General features: G+C 37.7%; 2 protein-coding genes across 2 annotated transcripts; one reads left to right on the top strand and one right to left on the bottom strand.

Moving 5' to 3' along the window:
• The first annotated feature begins 21 nt into the window (after positions 1-21).
• LOC145784312 (uncharacterized) lies at positions 22-21,223 on the top strand. The gene is made up of 13 exons (XM_082596107.1): positions 22-2,971; positions 3,262-3,350; positions 3,915-4,038; positions 4,343-4,496; positions 4,700-4,917; positions 5,248-5,851; positions 6,078-6,253; positions 6,678-6,864; positions 7,501-7,676; positions 8,278-8,397; positions 16,849-16,951; positions 18,141-18,248; positions 18,389-21,223. Exons 1-13 carry the CDS (start codon positions 2,921-2,923, stop codon positions 18,481-18,483), a joined length of 2,205 nt encoding a protein of 734 aa, XP_082452233.1. The 5' UTR covers positions 22-2,920; the 3' UTR covers positions 18,484-21,223.
• Positions 21,224-22,748: 1,525 nt separating this feature from the next.
• LOC145784577 (ubiquinol-cytochrome-c reductase complex assembly factor 1-like) lies at positions 22,749-25,599 on the bottom strand. The gene is made up of 4 exons (XM_082596425.1): positions 25,036-25,599; positions 24,106-24,231; positions 23,558-23,777; positions 22,749-23,202 (listed from the first exon to the last, which is right to left on the bottom strand). The coding sequence occupies exons 1-4, from the start codon at positions 25,459-25,461 to the stop codon at positions 23,054-23,056; spliced, it is 921 nt and encodes a 306-aa protein (XP_082452551.1). The 5' UTR covers positions 25,462-25,599; the 3' UTR covers positions 22,749-23,053.
• Between the last annotated feature and the right edge of the window lie 1,443 nt (positions 25,600-27,042).

Raw genomic sequence — 27,042 nt, 5'->3', positions numbered from 1 at the left:
TTAGGCTACGGTACCGGATAATTTTCAAAAAAAATTTCAAAAAATCACCGAATAGGGAACTCTCCGAAAAAGGCTCTCACCGAATCGGACTCACCGAATAGTAGCAGACCCGCTTCAACAGCACCATGCTGGCGTTTATCAGCTACCGTACTTCTGTTTCTTTTGTAATCTTAACAGCAGCGCTCTTGTTGCAACAAGTAGATCTTTTAATTGAGATCAATCCGCAATGAAGGTCAAACTAACGCAAATCTGAACTTAGAAACATTTGATTTAGGATTTTTTTAAATAATTTGCGGGGGGGCAGCCACCCCGAGCTAAATTCACGGGGGGGCACCGCCTGTCATATGAAGAAACTCCTAGTTGGACGAGAAGGCCTGGAATATCATTGCAGTAAATTAACTGCTTTTCCTCTGGAAAAAAAGACATAAACATTTCATCTCGTTTCCTGAAAAACGAAACCTTTGTGGAACGGTCCAATACGTGTTTTTCACTAAGCCTTTATGCTAAAAGCTCGGCAGCTTGCTTGGATAAGTCCAAGTCTCGTACCAAGTCATTTAGTTCTGACTGGTTAAATTTCTGAATGGTTTCAGAATTAGAGCCTTCTGAGTCTGCATCGGCTTCCTTATAGTATACTCGCATTCCATACTACCGTGGTAAATCTCAGAGTCTGTTTCTTCATCATCGGAGGATACAAAACCATTAAATACTGGAGGTGGAAACGTTTCAGAGTGAAGGGCAGATCGAATAGCTGAAGGAATATTTGGATAAGAAATACTTTGTCTGTTTTTCCTGCCAATGCCCTTGGTGTTAATCAAACAAAAGTAACAATCAGTGCAGTGGTCCTTCGGTTCACGCCACACCATCGGGACACCAAAATGAAGTCCGTTACGTTTTTTCTTTGTCCAGTCTCTAAGCATTTCTTCGCAATTATGGCAGACGATATGTGGAGCCCATTTCTTCTCTTGATCTCCCAGAGGAACTTGAAAATAAGCTTTGTAGGCCCGCTTCACGAATGGCGTTATATTTCGTCTGCACCGAAGTCTTTCAAAATATGATTTTAGCACTCAAAAACTCTCAAAAACTAAACATCATGTGTAACTAAAAAATTGCCTGCTTTCTACCTCGTAATATGAACGAATGAAAAAGAAAATCGCCGGCTTCACGCTTGAACAAAATTGTGTAGTGTTGCCAAAAACAAAACTCGAAATTGGCTCTAACAGTAAGCTTGCCTTGAATTGCTTGTTTTTATCTTTGTCTTATCTTGCCATTCTGTAGTTTCTTCTTACTGGCTTTTACATTCTACCTGCAGCATATGTTGTGCTCATTTTAACACATACCATAAACATGAAAACTGGTGGTACTATGTAACTGTACCTTCAGCACTAACGTAAATCTAACTCAGACTCTCTGACTTTGGACAAGCCACACTTTTCATCCGAGTTTTCTATTATTACATCACAATCCCTACATCTAGTAGTGTAGTGATATTGGTCATTTCGTAGCATGTCTTTATAAAGAAAAACCATATCGTATTCCAACTGCAGAACTTCAAAATTGAAGCTATTGAATTTTTGTGAAAAGTTTAAATTACCCGCTTGTTTTTATTATCACAAGCAGGAACCTAAAAGGTGCATGCTGTGACGTTATTAATATTCAGGTCATCAAAGCTGTAAAACCAATCATTGTATCGCTGTAAATCGAGGTTAACTGCCGTGGTAACTAGAACTAAATAGTTGGAATTTTGTTTTAAATTTCAGACCAAATGCTGCAAGCGTCAAAATATCCACTGGTGTATTGCATAAAAACTAGAGCTTGCAAAAAAAATCTGATTGCAGATTTGGAATCAGTGGCTAAAACTCATTCAGAATCGATCAAAAAACCTCTTGCAACAAGAAATTTTTTTTTTACCAGTCTTGTTTATTGCATGAATGGGCGAGATCATGTCACTGTTTTTAATTTATGTACTGACACAGTAAGCAAGATTTAGAAACTACGTATTGTATCTATTATTTGAGATTGATTTTAGGTGCTGTGATTGTATTATTGATTGAGATGTTTATAGTATGATCCATCCACTGTACGTCTTCAAATATAGTTTGTCACATTTTTAGAAAACGTTAGTTTTGAAAAGACAATTCAAGTTTGTCCCACAGCAGTAACTGTACATTTCTTCATCTAATCCTATTTTAACATACGAACGACAGGTCAAGTTTTTTGTGTATAGTAAACTGCATGCAATTTGTTTGTTGTATGTATAATAAATTTGGCACTAGTAGGTGTTGCTGAGAGTGTGCACTGTTTATTAACGTTTATTTTCTTGCAAACTTTTGAAACAGTTATCTGTTTTGTTTCTAACGATAGAATGATCGTTACACTTGCAAGCTCTTTTCTTGTTCGCAATGTGGCTTAAAATTTACTCAATATGAAACTATACAAGCAAAAATAAATAAACAAGTGGACTAACTGCTATCTATGCTGTGTATAACTGCACTGATTAAGCGGTTACTTGCCTATGCTATTATGTCACTTTTTTTCAGTTAATCTTATCAAGTCAATTTCTATCGCGTATGTTCAATTTAGTTCTGATTTGTTTTTATTAAACTTTTTGTATGCTATTCATTCAATTATACTTCCTTAACTTTATTAAAAGCAACTAATTTTTTCTAAGATCAAATTATCTTTTTATGCCTTGTACTTTTCATATTTTTACTACGAATCTGTCTGTGCGGGTATAAAAGAAAATGTTTATAGCGCACAATTTTTGTACTAAATAGAAAAACTAAAGGTTTTTGTAAATTTTTTTGATCTTTTAATTGATATACCGGTGCTTGTATATTAGTGATTAACGCTTCATATTGCTTTATTGCATGTTGTGAATTAGTTTAAGTACTAGATTATACGTATTGTCCATTGCAATGAAATGACTGAACGAAGAATTGGAAGTACGAATGCAAATACAGATGACCGCCATGTAAGCATATACATGCGTTTTTCATTACGCCGTTCACATTTTTGTGAATATTTAAGGAGTGGTAGAATGAATGCTTTTTAATTCTTATGTTGTCTTCGTCTGAAATCCAGTTGGTGGATTCGGGACATGCAAAAAAGTTTTGCCATCCTAATTAATACACTGTATAGTGTATACCGTACTGTTTCTGTCAATCGTAACTTTTTGTCAACTGCCAAAACTGAATTGAAAGAGGTTCAACTTTCTCACAGTAATCTTCTGTTATTTCACTTTTCACCATATTTTCTTTATAGGCGTCTTCAAATGATGCGGCGAGTAACGATATCCGAAGCAAAACATTCTATGGAGATCACAAGTCAACCATCCTTGCTACTCTAGATAGGTAGAACCGGATGGGTGTTTCAGTATTGTTATGGCAGCCATGTTAATGTTTTTCTTGTACATATAAGAAGAATGATTTATCCATGGGTATTGATTTGCAATAAATTTATCTTTTTAATATTGTTTTATTGGAAGATTAGACCTATCTTCAAGCTCAAATCACCGACACACAAAGAAAAGATATACAGGCCTCTTTTAATTATTATTATTTTTTGTTCATATCCCTTAGCAATTGCGTAACAAACGTTAGAACATTTTATATAGAGCGTGATGTTTAAATCGGTCAGTTGACCCATGTGACTGGAAACGTTTTTGTCTTTACTTTTTTTTACACATGCATAGTTGTATGCGAAGATTTCTACAAGGTATGACGTGAAGAGCACTTTGTTTAGCTTGTACACGGCAGGTCATTCAGCCTCACATAGTAGCCTACAAGATAAGAAATAAGCAGCATAACCAACCAAATCTGCTGTTTTATGGCTTTTTTTTTTATCGGAATTCACCCTAAAATGTGTCGGTTACTGATACCATCACGTATTTGAGACCTTTGCATTGATTTGCACAGTGACAGGAGGGAAGAAGATTCCTATTGTGACGTCATTCTTCAAGTTGATGGCAAGAGATTCCCAGCACACAGATGCATTCTCGGAAAGCTTTCTCCTTTTTTCAACAAGATGTTTAAAACCGAAGTACTGTTGCCCGATGTTCCTTTTCAGCTTTTAAACCAGTTCTTTTTCATTCATTCAACGTCTGTAAACGTTGAATCAATGTAAAATGACCTATTTGCTGGCTGGGTTGTGTATGATTTATGCAAGTAACATCGTTTATCTTGTTAAGCTTACTGCATTTTTAGTTAAGAAATAAACATGCAAAGGTTTTAAAATACATTTCGTATGACTAGAATATTAGTTTCAGTCCCTGGAACTTGATATAGGCTTTTTTTCTAGTTTAGGTAATGACTTTAGGGAAAGAATAACAGACCTTTCTTTTCAGATGAAAGAGAAGTATGACACAGTTGCTAATATCCACACGGTCAGCGGTGAAGTCATGGAACTAATTCTGCAATTTATGTATACTGCTTCTGTCACCATCAACGAAGATAATGTGATGGATGTTCTTGTTGCGTCGGATTACATGCAATTTAGTGGTAAATTTGAAGACTTTGAATGCAATTTTTTGGCTGCTCTGGTCATGAAGTTCCTGATAAAGACTTGTTCCTGAACACTGACAATAAAAAACAATAAAAAGTAGTGGAATAAAAACGTGGAATCATAAAACGAAAAGACTTAAATTTTGTGACGTAATAGCTGACATTTGGTCTAAGTGCGCTTAATCATGCTTTTTGTGCAGGAATGAAACGATTTTGCGTCGAGTTTTTAGGCGAATCTATGGACAAAGCAAACTGCCTCAGCATGCAGGCCCGTGGGCAGATGTTCAATTGTCCTACTTTGACTGACACAGCAGAAATTATGGCTTCTCAAAACTTCGAAGACGTCATCCAGCAGCAAGAGTTCAAAGATCTGGACAAGAAGATGGCTTTGTCATTTTTGCTTTCAAGAGATCAAAAAGTAACGTAGAAGTGACGTCTTTTAGATTTCAAACTACGTTTAAAATGTACATTTTAAAGTACATTTTAAATTTTCAGTGTTTTTACTACTAGATTAAGCAAAAACACTGAAAAGATAGACTACGTTTTTACTTTCAATGTGTATGGTTTCTGCCATATCTTGTCTATATAACTATACTAACTAATTAAGCATATACTGTAGTTTAGGACAGGCAAAAGGCACGTGTCGAAAACCATTTTGACAACTCTTGCTTTTGACTAGAGTGAACTTAACTCTTGGTAGCCTATTAGGAAATATAACATCTAATGCAAGACATTTTTATCTTTACAGGCCTTTGGAAGCAAAGCAGTGTATGAAGGCGCATTGATTTGGATTGAATACGATCTGGAAAACCGCAGGGATGACTTTCCTGACTTCTTTAAAATCGTGAAACTTCATCTGCTTCCTTCGTCATACCTTGAGGAAGTGGTAGCCAATCAAGAGTTGGTAAAAGAATCACATGACTGCAAAGATTACTTTCAAAAAGAGCTGTTCTATCGTTTAAAATTGCCAAGTTCAGTTTGCCAAAGCCCATTCCCTGGCACAAGTTCTTTTTCTGAGCCCTTAACTCATACCTCTCAGGAAGATTTAAAAGGCGATTTACCGTTGAAAACAGCTTCGTCTGAAGACGGTGATAGACAGGAAGTGATGTCAGACCACACAAGTCAGTCACCAGCGCCATCTCACGGATACACACGATCTAGTTCCAACAGCAGTTTACAATCTTTCAACGAGGACAGAGCATCACCGATCTGTCCAACATCGTTTGTTCAAAATTCTCCTCAACATCAGTTGATATCAAACCGGCGGTCTGCTGCAAATGATGTAATTTTCTCCAAAGAGCTTGTGAAAATTCTGAGACACGGCAGATACAAAGACATTTCGATAGACCCAGGTACAGAGTTTTGATTCCAATTAGTTGATGTGAAGTATGGATTAAGTTATTATCTCTGCCTTTAAAGGCTTAAAGTTCCATGTCTTGTTCACATTCTTTCAAGCTAGTATCCGTTGACACTATTTGCAGCTTTATGCAATATTTGGGACACCATGGTGCGTATCTTGTTGCGATTTTATCAATGTAAATATTATGTTATCGTTGAATCGTTACGTTATTAACTCAGACGGCTTTGCTTCCGTGCAACAAATCTTGGTCCACCCTAAGTTCAAGAAAGTTTGTGGAAATCGTGACATGAATGACGTAAAAGGCGTCGTTTCGGGTGGGGATAAAAAGCGGTTTGAACTGAAATTGGCCGGAGCCGTTTGGAAAATTCGAGCGATTCGTGGACACACCATACAGGTAACGTATTTGTCTGTGTAAAGTGATAAAACATGAAAAAAAACTGCTACTTAAGTTCTGTTGGATAGTTTTGACATTGATTTCAAACGTTTATGTATGTTTAATCAGTTGGCTTGGGTATTTACAGATTGTAGTTATGCAGTAGGGACTTCATATAGCTTTACATAACTGTCATGACTACTTTATGTGCATAAATATTACGCGAAAGAAATGCAAAGGCTAAAATCAGCCAAGTTTCAATGGATATTGTTTGAGAGACGAAAGATATGTCATGTTACGTCTTCTGATATTTAGACTTGATTACTACAGCAGAATGGTACTATCATGTTGGTACTCAAAACACATAGACCTATGTTTCAGAACCCAACATACAATGCATTTTGTAGGATACCTATATTCATATTGAACAGAACTTTGTTACCAGATACAGCAAGCTCAAACCAGTTTTTCCACTGACGACCAGCCTGGCTACAGCGGAGGAGTTAGGAACCTTTCAGACAACAGACCACATACGGTACCAAGAGCAAAATTTGCCGAAAACACTGCGGTATCGAAAGAACTAGGAAAGATATTGCGACACGGGAAGTATCGAGACATTCCCATCGATTCTGGTAATTGTTGTATTGTTGTACGTAGAGAGTAGGCTACTCAGAGTACTCAGGTATGCATTAATGGTCAGGTAGACTTCACATTTTGATTTGGTACGGTATTAAAGTAGTAAGCGAGGCTATCCACATACCAACACCATTTTGCATTATTTTGTTGTTGCCGATGAAATTGTAGCTTGCTTGCTCAGCAGTTGATCGTCTTTGAAGCTAATCACTTTTAGTGATCTTGAAACTTGTTATTTGGTTGGTATGCTTTGGTATTTATTTGTCCATGCTGATACCGGTGAGCCAAATGGGCAAAAAAACGTATTTTAATGTTAGATAAAAGTAACACCGCAGTAACCAATTCAGAATTATTTATTTCTTAAAGCATCTTTCATGACTTTGCCCTGAAAATCGTTTAGTTATTTTAATAACTGATGCATTTTTGAAACTTCTTACGACGGGAATTCGCAATTTCAATCACCCAGCCAACAAAATTCGTTGTTTTTTTATTGATTCAGACGTTGAATCAATATAAAAACGACAGGTTTTGCCAGCTGGGCAGAAGCTGTCTTTTTTATGTCGTTTACTATTCGAAACTTCTACCGATTTGGATGTGACAGGATTTCACACGTTGAACGCTATTCTTACTTCCAGCCGGTTATGCCAGTGTGTACGACATACTGGACAACCAAAAGTTTCAAAGAGTTTGCGGGAAGTTGAGTATTCAGTCTTTGGCCGACGTCGTTGAATCAGCGCCGAAAACATATTTCGAAATGAAGATTCTTGACTCAGAGTGGAAAATCAAAGCATTGCATGGCCACTCTATACGTGTAAGGAATTTTATATTGTTTTAGATTTTGCTGCTGCGCTTGTTAGCGTGGAAAATAATACAGTGTTTAATTCTGCATGATGTAGAACAGGGGTCACCAAACTTTTTTCTCTGAGGGCCGGATTGCTGCGAGATTAACAGCGTAGTTTGGTGACCTCTGATGTAGAATACCAAAGTAGGCCACACAGAGTACACAAAACTAAATATAATGATGCAAAAGAAAGTGTAGCTAGCAGTTCAGAGAAAGTGAACGTTGAAACAACGGAGGCCTTTGTTAAATATTGTAACTCCATTGTGAGGGGAGTCCCATACTTGAATCCAAGCATTCGGGGATGAAAAGATAATCTTCTCGTTATACTAAGCCCTCGGCACTAAGGAGAGTAGGGTGGCCAGTTCCTTTCTCTCGGCCGCCTTTACTTCAGCAACTACGCCCACCCAATTTATTACACCCTGGGTAGAGATGAGCGGTGTTTGTCAACAACCAGCTTAAGCCGGGAGTCGAACCAGGATTGCATGATTGGAAAGCGAGCGCCTTACCCGCAACGCGCTATCCCACCGCTTGCAACTCCGTTGTAGCTAACGCATAATCTATGTTGTGTTAGGTGGAAGACTTGGAACTAACTCCGTTGCATTTATTTGAATTGAACTACATGTACGTGTATCATCAGACGACGTTCCAGGCCTGGGAGAAGATACGCAACACTGGTCTCAGCAGAATGAAGGTTGGTTTTCTACTTAAAAATCAGATTTTTATAAAGTTTAGCTGCGATATTTTTTTTTCGAGTAAGCAATGCTGTTGAGCTGGAGCGGTATGCGGCACCGTGTTAGTAGTCTACAAGATCATAGGCTACTTAGGGCAAAGGCAGGTTAGTTGATACAATTTTCACATTTAGTGAGATTTTACTAAAACTGTTGGATACAGAAACACCATTTATGGTGCTAAAGAAACTTCGTTTGTTGGGCTAACTTACCCCCAAGTTTAGTCTGTTTGATGTCACTGGTTATCAGTTCAGACTCATTCAAACATACATCTCCGGTTTGTATCAACTAACCTTCCAAGAAGGTTAGTTGATACACCTATGAGGTTAGTTGATACATGGAACTTCTAGTTGATACGATCAAAATACGCCTCATTTATACTGAGAATATAATATACTTTATAGGCTACTTTTGAAATTTATACTCAAACTACTGTAGTGTAGATAGTAGAACCATATTGCCAGGTCAGGGTTAACCAAAATCCATGACAGTGCTGCAGTCTTATAGTGTTATCTAGTGTAAAATGTGATAAAGATATTTTACATCCGGATGTCCTTCCTAACGCCAACCTGTTATACAGATTTGGAAATTGACATAATTGTCAATTCTTATGACAGCCAGGGTTTACGTACAACGTACAGTAAGAGAGTCTTCAGTTGATCTGTAGCATCCAGTGGCGTAGCCAAAGGGGGGGAGGTTTGGGGGGTTACAACCCCCTTTGGCACTCGTGTGACGTATAGATATTGAGAATGATGCTTTCAGTCTCTATGTCTCTAAAACAAAGTTTGCCTAATTTTAAACGAAACTGCATCAAAAGAACGAGTTTTGCCAATACCAAACATTCAAATATCTCAACCAGGAATTAACAAGAAAACATAGAGACAGCTTTATTACCAAAAAATGCCCAAGAAAACATCATCTTATCTTTTTGCTATGCCACCGGACAGCACCATTTTACAGGAATATTTATACCCACATCTTTGTTGAAAATGCTCTCAACATGCACTAAATTCAAACTAATTTTTTCAAATTTTCTGGGGGAGGCCCCCCAGACCCCTGCCGCTGGGTGTCGCCTTTGGCGAAGACGTCGTCGGGCTTCGCCCGCCGGTCGTCAAAACCCCCTCTTTTCAAAATTCCTGGCTACGCCACTGCATTGATTAGTTTTTCTTTTATAAAACTGGGGCATGTTGTCAAAGAGGCCTTATTAATTCTGTGATGTTGTCAAGTTCACAGGTTCTGCAGCTTCATTTACACACAGCTCAAAAGTTCAACAACTAATTCCAAACCAAATTACAAAGTTTCACATGTAGGCTACGGTAGGCCTATTTTACCTGAAAATATGGTTGAAATATTGCAGGTTACTGAATGTATGAATGCAGGTTAGTTGATACAGTGTATCAACTAGCTTGGGCTAAAATGTATCAACTAACCTTTTCCTTACCAGTGGCGGCTGGTGGCCTCCTGAATTGGGGGGGCTGCAAGGCAGCATATCCAAGAATTGTTGGAGGGCGATATCAGGCGAACCTTGCGGGCGCGTCGCCGAAGGCGACACCCACGGCGGGGGGTCTGGGGGGCCTCCCCCAGAAAATTTTTTACAATTACATTTAATTTGGTGCATTTTGAGAGCATTTTCAAAAGAAATTTGGGAGTGGAATAACAGTCAAAAATGCTGCTGTAGAGCTTGAAAAATACTAATATTTCAAATTTTTATATTCAAAATCAGTGCCAAATACAAATCAAACTATGTTCTATGCACTTCGTCGTTTTCTCAATAGTTCGCTCAGTTTGTTGTCTGCAAATATTTATTGTCGATCGCCGGCATCGGACACGATTGTCCACATACGATCCACACAAAAAAATACACAGAAACAAAAGACAAACAGAAGTACATTCACAGGAATGACGCTGAAGTAAGCAATAAATTTATTAATCAATCGTCCATTTCAGATCATGCGATCCATATCACACAAATTAAACATGCGAAACAAAAATCAATATTCAAAATGAAATATCATACTTAATCTGTTCAAACACCCAACTATAAAAAGAAATTTAAACTTTATCAATCGATGAATGTTGATATCACTGCTGTGCCATAGCAGCCATCAAGGCTAGGTAACGGCATAGCCTACATAGTGGTATTATAATGAAGGAGGTAGTTTGAGTTACGATAGCAGTCATACCTTATCAGGGAATCAACAATAGAGTTTGACGATGATTCACATTACCCAACAAAAAAAAGGCCCTTTTCCGTTGTAATGCATCAAATGTTATATGACATACAATGTTACACAAGACTTGATGTTCACGTAGCCTACGCTATAATGTTTGGGCAAATGGTGAATAATTCTAAATGCATTATTGAATGCAACACGCAAGCGATTAATTCACGTTGGTGATAATTTTCCCATGGTGACATGCATACATTGGGGTACAATATGAACGGAAGAGAACATTTTTAACTTCACTGGAGCTCTTGTAAAATTTTAATTTATTGGTAAAACAGTATAATGATCGTACTTGTCGGTTTATATCCTTGTCATCACACATTGCCGTGTCAAGAAATACACCCAAGTATCTGACGCTATCTACAGATTTGATTTGACTTCCGTTGAGCCGTGAAATTGGATTTAAATTTAACTTTAAGTGATTAGTTAGAAAATACATAGCAAACGACTTTTTGCAGTTAAAAACGATCTCATTACAAAGTACATAATCTTCGCACACACACAGTATATTGCAGTATACATGTAGTATAACCGTAGCTACATCTTTTTTGGAGCACCCTGCATGTATGCACCCACTGCTCCAGAACTAAAAATGCTTGGAAGTTAACATTTTTTATTCTTTCCTACAAAAATTATCTTTTGCCAGCTGAAGCCAGCTAGCAACCCTGCATGTATCACAATACAGAAGGACAAAGACAAAATCTCAATTCTATCACAAGTATAAATGCCCACTGGATGGCAAGTATAATTCAGTTCAATTCAAATTATTTTTCTTTGACAGAATGCAAAAGAAATGATATTGTAAAAAAGAAATACAGTAACAAAACTAACAAAAGGAAAAGGTGGCAAAACCTTAATGGTTTAAGACGTGCATGAAAGGATCTAATATTGCGGTATATGCATCGATAAATATAGTTAAGCACGGCCACCAAACCTGACACTTTAAAACAAGTAGATGAATTAGTTAAGAATCAGTCGCCTCCTCATTCCAGAAACAATTGGAGCGCCAATTCTTAAAGCAATGAGAACACGACTGAACCTAACATTACAAAAACAAACAAATACACACACACATATTGTAATTATAACCATTGATCTCGCTCAAGCCATAGGTGCCACATTTACTCTTTGCTACACATTACTGAGCATCACATATAAAGGACAGCGGACCTTTATTTATAGATGAATTCCATTCGGCGACTTTTTGCCATGGCAAAATGGTCAATTACCCTCTCGTTGAAATCTTTGGTTTCAGTTATTAAGCGATTTTCTATTGACACCATGGCTAATGCAGAAAGTCTTTCAGTACACATGGTGCTGCGGGAAAAGGTTTTAATCCTTTTCAGTGATGAAAAGCAACGTTCTGGTTCTGCTGTTGACATTGGAGTGGTAAGTAGAATTTTAGCTAGCTTTATTACTTCAGAAAAAGTTGATTGCATTCCTTCCAGGTTTAGCAACGAAAGCAGCTGCACAAGTCCACTCACTGAATGCATGTCATTTCTAGAATAGAGAACAGACAGCTCCGGTTTGAGCTTGTCTTTGATTAACATAGGGTATGCTTCACAACATTTTTCTAAAGCTTTTTCTGGAAACTGTCTTGCATATTGTGAAGCATTTTTCAAATTAAATAAAGTGCTTGCTTCAAGATGATTGGTGAACTTGAACCTTTCTTGACACTGCATTAAGACAACATCACATACTTCTTTAGCATCAATGATTTGGGATTCAGGCATTCTCCGTGTGGGTGAAGGTGACTCATTGTCTGCAGCAATGCCTTCCCTTATTCTTTGTATTGCTGACAGAAAATTATCCAGAGAGCACTGCACTTTGAATGACTCAAGCTCCACAGACTGCAGCTGAGCAAACAGTATGTCAACATGAGGCATGATTTTCGAAAAGAAATCTAACCAAAACACAAATTTTGGATCTATGAGCATTTGTTTTATACCAGCAGCAGCAAAGCCAGTCACCGAAGAGTTGCTTTGTTCCAAAGTTGAGCAGCATTCTATAAGTGCATCTTTTACCTCCGATACAGCATTCACCGTCCTGCTTTTAAAATTCCATCGTGTTGCTGATGGGCGAGGAATACGCCTTTGAGCAACTTGGTCCAAAGCAGCCATTCTTTGAGGAGATTTGGAGAAAAAACTTGGGATTCCCGAAAGACTGTTAAAAAAGACTCTGACACTGGTATTCTGCGAAGTGGCTTTTTGTATAACCAAGTTTAGCTGGTGTGCATAACAATGGACAAAGTGTGCATTGCTATATACTTGCTTGATTCTTGATTGCACACCATTTCTTGCACCACTCATAGCAGCAGCACCATCATAAGTTTGTGCTACAAGTTTGGATGTATTGCTCCCAAGCAAAACTTTAAGTTCCTGAAATAGGATTGAAGACAGAGCTTCTGCTGTCTGGTTAGCAGGATTAAAAAAAACCCAAAATCTTTCAACAGGCTTCCCATGACTTTCATACCGTAGTACAATCACCATCTGTGTCTTCTCTGAGATGTCAGTAGTTTCATCACACATGATTGCTACAAATTCAGACTGTGATATTTCTTCTTTAATTTTGCTTTTGCAAAGCTCAAGAATCGTTTCCAAAAGCTCATTTTGAATAGTTTTGGATGTACCTTTGAATACCTTTGCAGAATTAAAATGATTTTGGAAGCGTGAGTCAAGATTGGAAGCAAAATCAATTAACCCCATGAACACACCAGGATTTTTTGAGCCTTGACTTTCATCATGTCCCCTTAATGGCAATTCAAATCTGCCACAAAATTTTATACAATCTATAATCTTTGACAATACTGTTCTGTTCTTCGTTACTTCTTCATTATGTTTAGTAATGGAGAGTTGATATCCAGAATCTATAAGTGTAGCAATATTAACTCTGCCAAGCACTGAAAGACTCAAAGTATTGTTCATGTGGAAAGTTGATCTACTATGCTTCTCTGTCTTTCTACTGAGATGTTTCAGGTCTTTCACACCTACTTTGGTCCAGGAATGTTCTTGATCTCCACCAAACAGTAAACAGGGAAAGCAAAAGAAAGCATTTTCACTGTTGCAGCCACACAGCCAGTCATGATCATCATACACATTTCTGTTAAACTTCCTTGCATAAGGGTTACCTCTACTGGTGGATGATTGGGAAATGTCAAGGTTTGGAGTGGGTCTTCCTTGTGCTTTGATGCTAAGTTTTTCTTGCAGAGACAACTGGGAAAACCTAATTTTTTTCAATGACATTACAGAATTATTCATTGTATATAAATTGCAAAATGTTCCAATTAAAGTGTAAATTATTATAGCATAAACCTGTTAAGACAAATGAAATCATTGTCAATTTTTTTAAATGAAGGTAGATTCAGAGTCAAAATAAGAGTATCCATATATATATGATATTTTTTTTTTATTTATTTGCATCAGACTCAAGATGAAAGTAGAAACAAAGCAGATACTCAACTCCGAAGAGCTGAGTCGTAATGTACCAAATACAAAGATTGAGTGTAACAGTCTGTTCGCATTAGTTCATATATCCATTGGTTGGAAGACAAGTTACAGCGGGTTACAAACTGATATAATTTTTTACAAATGAAAGCTTGAAAAATGGTGATATTGTTATCAACGAATGCAGAGGTGATGCTGCATCGTCTCTGCAGATTAAACAACATTCTGTAACAATTATTGTATCCAACACGTAAGCGATTACTACTGGATAGAAGATAGTTACACCATAGTTGACAGGCATATAAAGGCATACAATAGGAACGAAACAACACATTTTTAACAGCAATCAAACGTTTGGAAAACCTTGCTTTTAACATGTTTTCAGAACAATACAATGACCGTAATTGTCGTTTCACGTCTTTATCATCAGGTAGAAGCGTTAATTATTACTCCAATATATTTCAAGGGTCTCAAAGCAGATACGATTTTTATTTAAATACCGTATTATATATGATCGGATTATAGCCAAATTTCAACATCTAGGCTTTATATAAAACACCAACAGTTTTGTTGCAATTAAATATAATGTCATGAGAAACTACATACATTTGACAAACATTGATGAGTTTCTGGAGTCCCTTGACACTTGATGCAAAACAACACAAGCCTTCAGCATACATTAAATGATTGAAGACAGGAGTTGCCAATGCAGCAGCCAACAGAAAGACCGTTTAATTCAAAAGATAAATCATTCATGTAGATGCACTTCTGCAGCATACCGGTACTAGACCTAGAGGGCAGACACTAGTGAAGCACCTAACTTAACTATCTATCACTCCTGGCGGATCACTGAGTGGAAACAATTATCGTTCCTTGCCCTAGAAAATACTATACCAACCCTCAGCAGCATGGAGTCACATGCAAAGATCAAAACTGGGCAAAGATCAAAACCCTAACCTTATTCCTAACTCTAACCCTTACCTTAATTAACCCTACCTAACTTTAATCCTAACTCTGGCAACACCTGATTGTAACTATGGCAACAAGTGTGTAAAAATAGCCACTTTGTAATAACAATAATAGGATGGATAAAGAAAACCGGACATAAAAGAAACCCATCCTCAGGCAAAAGCAGGTTTCGATGTGGCCCAGGAGAGCAGGTGTTGAGCTCTTTTTATGGTCAGACTGCACATCACAGTCACACAGTAGCCTAAGACGATTGAGGTTCGAGATCCAGTGTAAGTTATTGTTTCTTGTCCTAGCACTATTGTTTCTTGTCCTAGCACTGTTGTTTTCTTGCCCTAGTACCGGTACATCCTATAACCTGTTGAATACCCTAATCCTACAGCTATCACATTTACAGTCATGTCTCATCGCTACTCTGCGAAACAAAACTTAACTTTAAAAAGTCTGTAGAATTATTCGGTTAGGGGGGGGGGGCTGTTTTCCATGCAGCCCCAACAGATTCAAAAATTGCTGTTATGCATTCTGTAAAATACCAAAAGAGGTGGAGCTTCAAGGATATTTTTTAGCCAATCAGAGCACTTGAAATCCAAAATCTGGGGCTGCAAAGAATGTTGTCCCAAAGCCATGTTTCCAAACAAATTTTTAAATATTTTAATTTTCAATCCGCAATCCATAAGTGAAAAAAGTAATCGGGTCGGACAAACACAGAGGAAAACATATCTTCCCTTTTTTCTCTTTCTTTCAGGGGGGGCTGCAGCCCTGCAGCCCCATGGCACGAGCCGCCACTGTTCCTTACTTTTATCAAAAATGTGTCTGCCATCAATCTAACTAAGTCGGTTAAAAATGATTTAATTTATGCAATGATACTATACACCTATATACTGCCTGTCGCCAATAAATTAATCTTTTACCGTTTTTCAAACACTCAAGAATTAACTGAATTGTAAATTTGAAAAAAATTACAAAAAATTTCAATTTTTGAACATTTCGCATTATTTTACAAACTTGAAATTGGATAACAGCGAAATCATCATGTCAACCCTTCAATCATTATTCTTCACCAGTTGGTGGCGGTATTTGTACAAAATCCGTTTTCTGGAATCCGTTTTTAGTGGTGTATCTACTAACCTTCTGTATCAACTAACCTGCCCTTGCCCTACTGTACATTAAAAACACAGTAGGCTAGGCCTGTGTGACACATTGTTGCAGAAAAGCCACTGGTTAACAGCCCCGAAAGCTCAGTTGGTTAGCGCGTGACTTCGTGAATGAAGAAGCTTCAAGATCAAGCGGCGCTGGTTCGACTCTCGAGATGTGCGCTTGAGCAACGCAAGTTAAGGACTGCTCTCCATTCAACGGCACTGTCATTCTCGGTGACCGGCCCTGCGTAAAAAGTCTATACAAGTATGCGAAACATCAGGAATGCCAATTGCAATCAAGGCTTTGTCAGTATGAGGATAAGGATTCAAAACCAAACCAAAACTCGAGCTAGGAATATGCCGTACCTATGTAGGGTTTTGGGTTTTCTCATGGTACATGCTGGTACCAGGTACCTATATAGCTTTCCAAGTCTGACTTTATGTTGTGTACCCTGTATTTAGACTTCAATTAGATACAATAGGCTGAAAAATGCTTTATTTTATGTTAAATCTAAATAATAACTAAATCTCACGAGGTTACCTTTGTATTGACTTTCGATCTCTACTGAGTATGCTAGGCTATGGTATGGTGATTTTTTTTACGTTAAACAAGCCAAGCAACGTAACCTGTGTTGCAATAGAGAACTCATATCCACTTGACCTCTGTCGATCCGACCAGTAGCCATCCTATGAAATCCAGTTCAGAAGTTGCTATAGAAATTCATCTGGAAACCGCAATAGAAGGTACAAGCACAACACAAAAACGTTTTTGTAGCGAAACTCTTTAATAAGACTAAAAAGTTTTATGTAATCCCAGACAGCAAAAACGGTTGATTTGCTTTTTGGCATATAGTCTACTGGGTAAAAAACGAAACTCGAACCGCTCTTCAGAAAGTGGCAGTTCCACTGCCGACAAGCACTGTCGTCGAGCAGTTCTCTCAACAGCCGCAGCAATCAAAAGTAGCTGCTATTTTAATTTTAAATTATTGCGTTGAATGCTTTTTGCCATTTCCTCGTAGGCTATAGCAGTGATTCTCAACCTTTTTTGGCCCATGGACCATATTAAAAAAAATGTCCGATGGACCACTTTGTTATGTTGACGCCTCATGAACGCCACTCTTCGAAACTGTATTGTGCACATAGGTCAGAAAACTCAAGGGCGTATTCAATCTTAGTCCTTAATAAAATAATACGTAATTACCTAATTAAGCAGACCCTCTTAATTTGCACACTCAACCTTAACTACTTGAATGCACATAGTTTTAATTTCATAACTGCAGACAGGACGTCACTGTTTCGACCTTAAGGTCTCCTCAGTGCAGTAAATCGTACACTAGATCCATGAACGCCTTATTACTATATAAGTAATGCAGCGTAAGTAATGCAGCATTTTATTCTAACAAAACATCATGCACATATTGTTTCAATAGAATGGTAATGACTGGTAATGTCTCAGTTTGTCATGGTTTGAACAGTTCAATAGCCTACTCGTCAACTGGTAAAATAAGTTCAAAAACTGCAGAGCTTATGCTTATTTCGCACTTTCAGAAAAATCGATCAAAAATCACGAAGTAAGCATGATTATCTCGTCACGCTGACATACAATCATACATGCTACATAATTTTCTTACACCTGTATGCGCAGTCCTTACATAATTTACTGCAGTAGGCTAAATGATACAATTTTAAAGAACGTTTTATCAAGGATTTATAGAACTCTCTGTGGACCAACAGAAATTCCAGGTGGACCAACAGTGGTCCACGTTGAGAATCACTGGGCTATAGTATAGTCGTTTCATATGTCTCCTTTTGAGTGTGTTTTACGAAAAAATAATTGCACGTAGGCTATTACAGCAAATGTTTGAGACTAACTACTTCAAAAAGTAAGATAAAGCAAAAATCTACGTAACTTATATAGCCTATTGGTTTTCAGGTGGTTTAGATTTCTTCGCTTCTAGTGGCAACGTCGTGCTTTGCAAAGGAGACCAGTCCGGAAAAATTCATCCAAGATTTTTCAATAGAGTATTTCAGCTGAATCCTTGTAAGTGGTGGTGCAACATTTTTGTGTAATCTGGAAATTTTTTGATTTCTGTATCAATGTGAAATTGAAAAGAAACAGTATTGTGCTTTAATCATTCATAGATCATCAGAACTCGGTCAACTCTGTTTGTTTTTTGTAAGATCAAGAACTGGAATTACCAGACATTTCTAAGACAACACGCGAGCAGGAGTTCACTCGGTGGGCTCAAGGAAGACGACGGAACAAGAAGAAATAAAGTGTTCAATTTGCGCCGTAATTATAAGGAAGCGCATATCTTTATAAAGCTTTGACTTGAAATTAGTTGTAATGCATTTAAAATCAAATTTTTTAACCTCGCATCAATTGCAATCAAATTATAATGATGTTTGACGAATTAGTAGGCCCGTGGTTTACGGACCTGTGTTTATGGGTCAACGAATTTTGATCGTATCAAGTAGCGGCTCTTTAAAAAAATATATTCTGTTTTAAACCTACCGGTAGGCTACATACTAAGTTTTTTGACATTGTGTGTTGGTAGTAGCCTACTGCAATGCTGCATCGGCTGGTCTGGCTATTTCGGCTAGGCGCGAAAGAGTCTAAGAGAGGCTAATTCGGGCCCGGTACCAATTAATTGCACGTTTCCGTACCTCTAAAACAAGTTACTGCTAAAAACGCTTGATTCTGTTTTTTTGGATGTTTCAAAAGCCTTCAAAGTATAAAATAAAACAAATTATTGCAATTCTTATTAATATTGATAATAATTGTAAAATAAATATAGCCTATTGTAAATAAATCATTTATTGTTTAAAATGCTTATCACACGTGAAGTGCCTATGTGTTGTGTAGTCAATTTGGTAGATTTTTGCCACAAGTATGCTGTTGAACATAAAATTTCTTTCAATTTCAAAAAGCCATTTGGTATGTTATTCTGCCCCAAAAATGTTATCTTTCAAGTGCTCCTCTGCTACATTTAGGTAGCTTAAATCTGAAATTCTGTTTACAGATTCTCTAAAATACCTGGTGTGTTTATTAAGAGTTCTCTCTCTTATGAAAATGATATTGCAAGGCAGGTAGCCTACGCTCTCAGTACTGTATTGCAAACAATGCAAAGTCTCATATTTGTAAATGCTCACCTACTGAAAAAATATTGTATTTCGCTCTTATTGTATGTCGTTTTACGTATCCCAGTTGGTGGAACAAGTTTAGATACTCCAGTTTAAAGCGATTACGTTTTGCTTACAACGATTCTTTTATAATACTGCACAAATTGCCTCTTTATGTCAGTGAATATGAAGTTATGAATAATATAACAACGTTTGATGCTTTATTGAGGAAAAACTTGTTTTCGTTTTTCAACCGTTGCATTCACTCCTCAAACTGAAATCCTTTTACATCAGACCTGATGGCATCCGATTGTTTTTAACCTTCTGAATATTTTCAATTGTTTCGACGCTCATTGTACAATATTAAAATTTGTAGCAGTAGGCCTAGATGTTCAGTGAGCTCTTAAACTGGCGACATCAAAAGTGGTTCTTTGTGATCTTTGCAACTTCTGTACTTTATCGTTATATTGGATATGGACAGCTTTGTCTTATGCAAGTAAATAATGATAAATTTCTTCAGGTATTTTTAACAAAATGATTGAAGAAAAGTTCAGTTTTCGCCAAAATAACATGAATTTGATGCAAATGCATTGAAAGAAAAACAAGTTTTCTTCAACTTCCTGAATCCCTTGGAAAAGTTTCGTGCTCAAAAGTAAACCCGGTTTACGCTACTTGTAGCCTACATCTTTTTGCGGCATATCTTTAGAAGCTTTTGGGGGCGTCACAATCTTGTCGGCAGCAATGGCCGAGTGGTTAGCGCGTTGGGCTCGCAGTCGAGAGCCTGCGTGTTCGACTCCAGCCACCCGCACTTGCTGTTGTTTCTCTGGGCAAGAAACTTTACGATAATTGCCTCTACCCAGTGATCGATTTCGAGTAATGGGTAGTACCAAATTTAAGTCATAAATAGAGTAGACAACCGGAAACAGACATTGCCGTCGGCTGCAGCGTGGGTCAGGTGTACGTCGGAAGGCGTACACCGATGCATAGCACTCAAGTCCGCTTTCCGGCAATGCAGGATAAAGATAAACAAACAAACTTGTGATGTTATAAGCCAAGACGCATTCTCATTAATTTTATTGCATAGCCTACATGACCATAGAAATCATCCGGTATGTTAACTTCAATGTTTTATGCAAATTCGTACTCTGTAATTCCTCACTAAGGAATAATGCCGTTTATTTGAATCAGTGTACCATTTTAGTGCGTCTAGTCCTATGCATTCAGTGTGTCATACCTAGTATGTGCAAGATGCCTTAGGCCTATAGGCTACTGAGTACTTTCGATGTCAATTACCATGTAGCCTACTTAAGTACTCAGTTTTATTTTCTGTAAAGCTTGTCGAATACGTTCATCAATGTGATTGTAGCTCCTGCGGGTTCTTGTCATTTCATAATAATTATTGCTTCTGAAAGCCGTGTTGCCTTGCAGGCCCATTGTTTTTTCCCTTTGTTACGTACAAATCATCAGGATGGAAATTTCAGAGCGCGTGCTTGCTTTCTTGCGTCTATCTGCGTTGTTGGTCTGTTTGTGTGTATTCAATAAATCGGGGCCATGTTTGTAATCAAGAAGCTGGTTGTTATGTTGCAATGTCCAGCGTCTTAACGGTTAGTATAAAAACTAGTAGAAGTCCCATCGTTAGCCTACAAGAGTTATAGAATGAGTTGGTTTTCAATATATAAGTTTCAAGAAATTTCAACGTGCAGTCGAATGTAAAAGAGTAGTTTCAATTGTTTTCAAGACGAGCAGTAGCAGTAGGCTATGCTCCAACTGTAGCAACCCACGTTATGGGCTTGTTTCAAGGATGATTATGATGAGTTTTGCACTCCGTCAGACCTGGTCTTACTCTCTTTTGTTCCGATGTGTCAAATTGGCTTGTTATCGCAATAAACTACTACGAAGAATATAGACGACGTTCTCTCATCATCCTCATCACTACAGTGCTCGGGATGTTGTTGCACTACTGAAGCTGTATGTGGGTGGCCCATGTTTAAATAGTGCCGCTACATCAGTGGTTCTCAACGGGGGCGTTTTGAGTTTTCAGGGGGGCGGTATGATTACATCCGATTAAGGGGGGCGTTTTGATTATTAGGGGGCATTCTGGTGTAACCTATCTACCGCACAGCGTAACGATTTCGTCAAAGAGCTCGTATCTTCGTGGTTGCATTTCCTACCTCATACCTGGTGGAAAAGGGATTCAGCTGTGTTGTTCTGCTATATACCAACCCACTTGACATATCCTTAAGAGGTGATCGTCGAATGTTTCTCACTGGCTTTACATCGGATGTGGAGAAACTGGCACTTTCTCACCAAGCGCCCAAGGTTCACACTGACTATCAGTAGGCCTATACTGTTTTCATGCTCGCAAATATATATTTGATATAATTCACTCTGCTTGGCATTGAGCACTTTTTGTAGTATTAATAGTACGGTATTTATTGTTTTATATTTGCTTTTCGTAATTAATCGTTATTGTTGGGGGGCGGTAAAATTTTTCCAGCACATGAAGGGGGCGTTGGGCCAAAAAAGGTTGAGAAACACTGCGCTAAATGATCGTTGGTATTGCAATGCTCCAGAGGCATGTGAGGAAGACTCTAAAGTTGTCCTTCTATAGAAAATGACATAATCCACCTTTCGTGATCACAAGGAACCATAGGCGTAGCCAGGGGGGGGCGAACGGGGCCATAGCCCCTCCCAAATTTTCAAAGTTTGGATTCCGAAGTTGAACCCTTTGTTGAAAATATAATATAATTTGTATAAATTTATATTGTTTTCCAAGACATCTGGCTATTAACACCCCCCAGGACTTGTTTTAGACACACAGAAAGACACCAATAAATTTTGCAAATCGTAAATCGCGCAAATCTGTGGAAGCAATTTCAGAATCGCTTACTTTGTAGGGTTTTTGTGTAGCTGAGTTTTTTGTGTTCTCTAATTTTAGCCGCAGTTTTTGCCCGTTTGTGTGTAGATAAGAGCTACCTTTAATAAGTTAATAGCTGTTTATCTGCTAATAAGTTTCATACAAATATTACCTCGAAAGTGTTTCCAGAAAGCGTTATAATCCATTATTTAAGTGTAATTTTGCAAAAATTTTCCGGGGGAGCATGCCCCCGGGACCCCCCTAGAATACGCGTGCCTTCGGCACGCTCTAACCCCCACCAGCTTTATTGCTTCCCTTGCTTAACCCACCAGGATGCGCCACTGCACATCAGGTGGCGATGTCTTAAATCAAACATTTTGTCGTTCTCTTCAATTCATCAAATATTTGGCCCCCCCCCAAAAAAAAATTCTGGCTACGCCACTGCAAGCAACGCAACTCTTTTTCTACAAAGGTTCTGGAACTATCTGGAGATATACCAACAATCACACTACGTTCCTTTCTCCCAGACTCTGCATAGTCACAGAATGATCTCCATATCAATAAAATTACAAACACTTTATTCGACAAGAACCGATACCGTATCGAGTATTCAACACTGCACCGACCGGCATATTCACCTGTGAACAAGACACAATGAATAAAAGAAAAACCACACGATAAACTTTAGTGAAAACTATTGTACTTTTGCAATATTAACGCTGTTTTGAGAAGATTGAAAATCAGACTACATCGTTCCGCATGCAAGTCGTAAGTACAAGCACATAGAAAAATAGGATGCCTGTTACGCCAAAGAAGATGAAAGCGCACTGAAGATAGGTAGGTCGGCGATGATATTTAAATTGTGTTTAAAATGATCGGATTTCTTTCGTTGGAAACGTCCACTCAAAATCATTTTTAGGAGATATCAATAAATCCGCAGAAACTCCTTCCATGCGTGCATTCGTGTGCCTGATGTAATGAACAAGATTTTCAAGATGCCATGCTTGGGCATCGTCTGAAAAACACGGCTTGTTAAATATCCATTGCCCACAATTTCAGCACGTCTACTCTAAGCTTGGCAATAATACCCAGCATGATAAGTTCAATTCTTCTAAAGAGTGCAACGAAATACTGTCGTCTCTTGCTCAGGATTATATCCTGAGACAGTGAGACATACTGTATGTGCATATTCAAACAATGATGAGACCTTTTATTGCACTAAGGTATAAAAGGTGTTGTGTCCTTGTCTAGTGTATACAGTTATATATACTGTATATAAACATAATACGATAATATAGAATTAAAAAAGACGACTTGCTGTACAAACCTTGCAGAATTTTCCCAATCAATGTCATTAATATGATACTCACATGAGTTTTCTTTGTATATCAAATTCCAGAGCGATGAAGCTAGCACAGAATCACCACTTAACATTCCTTCATCAAGTAAGACAAAAAATTCGTACAATCCATTGGAGTATTGTTTTAAAACAGTTTTCGACTTAACGTTTTGCTGCAATTCATTTTCCATCTCCTTTAAACGCTCAGTGAGATCTTCCCACAACATTGAAAACATGCTCTGCATTACAATCTGAAGAGAATGGGTTTCATGACGCAAACTGGGATCAGCAGTCAACTTTAAAATGAACATTAATTCTAGATTTTAAAATACAATATTCTCATTTGAACAATATGCATAAGTTTTTTGTAGAACACATGCAAATTCATATATCAATTTCTATAGCCTAGCTTGGTAAATTGGCTATGCAATAAAATGCAGTTCAAATATAATACAAAGCTGTTAAGATTGTCGCAATGTCAAATTGTTAACACACTCATCAGCGGTGAAGAAAAACACGAAAATGATGATATTTGACCAGCATCTAAAGCAGCCTTTTGTCTGAAAACACGCGTTGCACCTGCCCATCCCGTCCGCCATCTTTGAGCCTGGCCACTATAAACCACAGATGAATGTAAACTATCTTCAACCACATACTAAAGGAGTCTTCAAGTCCAGCTACCTCACATAGATTTTTGAAAGGAACCTAATGAAATAAAAAATACAATAACCGTTACAATACAGAATATGTACATTGTACAACCTATTCTGCAACTGTTGGTATTCTGATTCAAATCAACATTGCAGTGCAATCCTTTTTAAGTTTGAAATAGTGAAGAATATGAAAACTCATGACAATGAACTAAGAAGTTGGTTGGGAAATAAGATATTGTACCACTGTATTATTAAAATAGGGAAACAAAATAGCAAAAGAGGGAAACAGAAGACAAGATGGCGAGACGAACTCTACCAATTCGACAAACGTGCAAAAACAGACAAAATTATAAAGATATGGGGAAGGCCTTCATCCTGCAGTGGAACAATGGCTGATAATGATGATGAATGATACTGTATTATACAGTAGAACTCGGTTAATCCGGATTCGATTTGACCGGCGATTCCATCCGGATTAGGCGAAGATCCGGATTAGGCGAAGATCCGGATTAACCGATGACGGTTCTATCAAACCTGACTCATTTGTACTTCCAGCTTCATCCGGATTAGGCGAAGATCCGGATTAGGCAAAGATCCGGATTAACCGAATCCGGATTAACCGAGTTCTACTGGTATATACAAATATATACCACAAATTTCTGAAATGTATAAACACCAATCCATCTAAGTAAATAATGCAAGGCCATCTATGAAAACATATTAAAAAAATATGTAACAATAGGCATGGTATAGGCCTACAATAATACATGCATAGTTGCATACAATAATGCTAATTAATTCTATATCAGTGTCATGTTAAGATGTAATTATCGTACCACAACATGAACACAATTACCTTCATGTATAAATCATTTAGCAGGACTTTTGCAGAATGACGAAGTTCTATTTTACTATATTTTTCAGGCAAAACAAAACCAATTTTGTACAAGTTTTTTTTTATTGGTTCTGGAAATTGCATGCTCAATGTTCTGTTTGACGAACTGAATCCAGGCTGCAACAGGAAATTTGTTACTGCATTGCTTTCATATAACCTTTTTTGATAACAAGATGTGCTATAACTGAAGAGTGGAATTTGCTTGTGCTTGCATTTTTGACAGTGCAGTTGTGAAGGTTGAAATCGATGGACACTACAACATCCACTAAATAAATTTAAACTTTTTGAAATGAAAACTTGTCTGTGTAACCATGACATGTTCATTGTGGAACCTAAACATAAATCAATAAAAATATGAAATATTGAAAATGACAGCACAGTAAGCATAATGATTGGATTGGACGACAGTATTACATGATTTGTTGGTTCAAACCATATCCTGGTTTGGTTTTAAATCTTTATCCTCGGACTGACAAAGCCTTGATAGGTTATTTCTGATAGTTTTGCATACTTGTAGAGGCTCTTGATGCAGGGCTGGTCACCGAGATTGGCAGAGTGAAGTTTCCAATTGTTGTTGTCGGGAAATTATTCCATTCGCTAGGTGCCGCTGAATGGAGAGCAGTCCTGAAATACATTGCTCAAGCGCATACACCACAAGAGTCGAACCAGCGTTGCGTGATCTTGAGCCGGGTGCGTAACCACTGAGTTAACGGGGCGGACATCGGGGCATATCTTCAAACTAAGAAAGCCTCTGAAAAGTCATTACTGGTTAACAAAAGTAGAAAGTGTCTGAAACATCACTATTAGCTTACTTCAATTCCGAAAAATAGCTTTGTCTCCAAGTAAACAGTAGCAGAGATGGTTTAGGAGCCGTACTTATGCAAGAAGATAAACCTATTGAGTATGCCTCGAGATCCTATTGTCCACAAAATGTAATTGGGCCCAAATAAAGATAATCTTTCTGTAGTGTTTGGATTGGAACGATTTGAAAAGTCCCATGAAGATTTCAAGTATATATATATTGATGCCACGACTGCACAGGTTTTATTTTACATTTCAGTATGTTCCAGGAAAACAACTTATTTTAGCTGACACAGTAAGTTGAGCTTGCTCAGAAATTCCTCATGTCAATGTTGACTTGATATCAGTCGATGAATTTGGAGATACATGTATCTGATCTTCTGGCAGAGGAGGTAAGAAAACCCTTGACAAAGAGCTTGACATCCAGAAACTAGCTACTAGAATTTATTCAAAGTGGGTGGCCAGATGACCAAAATGAACTCGAGGTGTCTATACGACTTTAAGAGACAGTGGATAGCAATATGGTGAGCCTTGCAAACTATAACAGCAGAGGGAACCTGTCTGAGAGGTCCTCAGAGAAGTAAAAATCCTCTCGCATGATTGGCTGATTATTATGTGCATATTAGCAACCATTTTTTTCAAGGACCTCTAAAAATTGTATTTGTTAATTGAAACAGTTACTCTTTTTTATTACAAGGATATTTTCATACTCTTAAGTAAGTAACAATTTGGTAGTATGTGTGTTTGGTAGTGTTTGTGACAAATAAAAAAACTGATTGATTTGAGTATTGTTGTGTGTAATAAAATTACAAAGCGCAGTTTGTGATCGCTGTTTTAATTCCAAAATGTGTCCAAACACCAAGCTGTCACTCTGGCAAAATAATTCTGCACGATCCACCTCAAAAAGCAATCCGTAAAAATGCATGATAAATAATGCAATGACAGCAAGAACACGCAGACCATGATAAAAAGATTTTTTATTACACAATCACTGTTTTCTGGAAAAACCATGTTTAACTTTTCTTTTTTTGGTTCCAAAATGATGATCCAACCTTGTTTTAAAACTGCATAATGTACAAACTGTCTTACTCAAAACAGGCACAGCTCTTAGCTTGCCAAGTGCCAGTACCACCAGATGTTCATCAAACTTCCACCTCAGTTTCCCGT

This window comes from Aplidium turbinatum, chromosome 15 (genome assembly GCF_918807975.1).
Source record: "Aplidium turbinatum chromosome 15, kaAplTurb1.1, whole genome shotgun sequence".
Taxonomy (NCBI): Eukaryota; Metazoa; Chordata; class Ascidiacea; order Aplousobranchia; family Polyclinidae; genus Aplidium; species Aplidium turbinatum.
This window is presented reverse-complemented; position numbering and strand designations above follow the sequence as displayed.

Excerpts from the sequence above, each read along its gene's own strand:
- LOC145784577 (XM_082596425.1), bottom strand. The coding sequence starts at position 25,461 with ATGCTTACTGTGCTGTCATTTTCAATATTTCATATTTTTATTGATTTA. Across the intron at positions 23,778-24,105 it reads ATGGCGGACGGGATGGGCAG|ATTGTAATGCAGAGCATGTT; the intron begins GTGCAACGCGTG and ends CATTCTCTTCAG. Across the intron at positions 23,203-23,557 it reads GATATACAAAGAAAACTCAT|ACGATGCCCAAGCATGGCAT; the intron begins GTGAGTATCATA and ends CGTGTTTTTCAG.
- LOC145784312 (XM_082596107.1), top strand. The coding sequence starts at position 2,921 with ATGACTGAACGAAGAATTGGAAGTACGAATGCAAATACAGATGACCGC. Across the intron at positions 3,351-3,914 it reads ATCCTTGCTACTCTAGATAG|TGACAGGAGGGAAGAAGATT; the intron begins GTAGAACCGGAT and ends TGATTTGCACAG. Across the intron at positions 18,249-18,388 it reads AGTATTTCAGCTGAATCCTT|ATCAAGAACTGGAATTACCA; the intron begins GTAAGTGGTGGT and ends GTTTTTTGTAAG.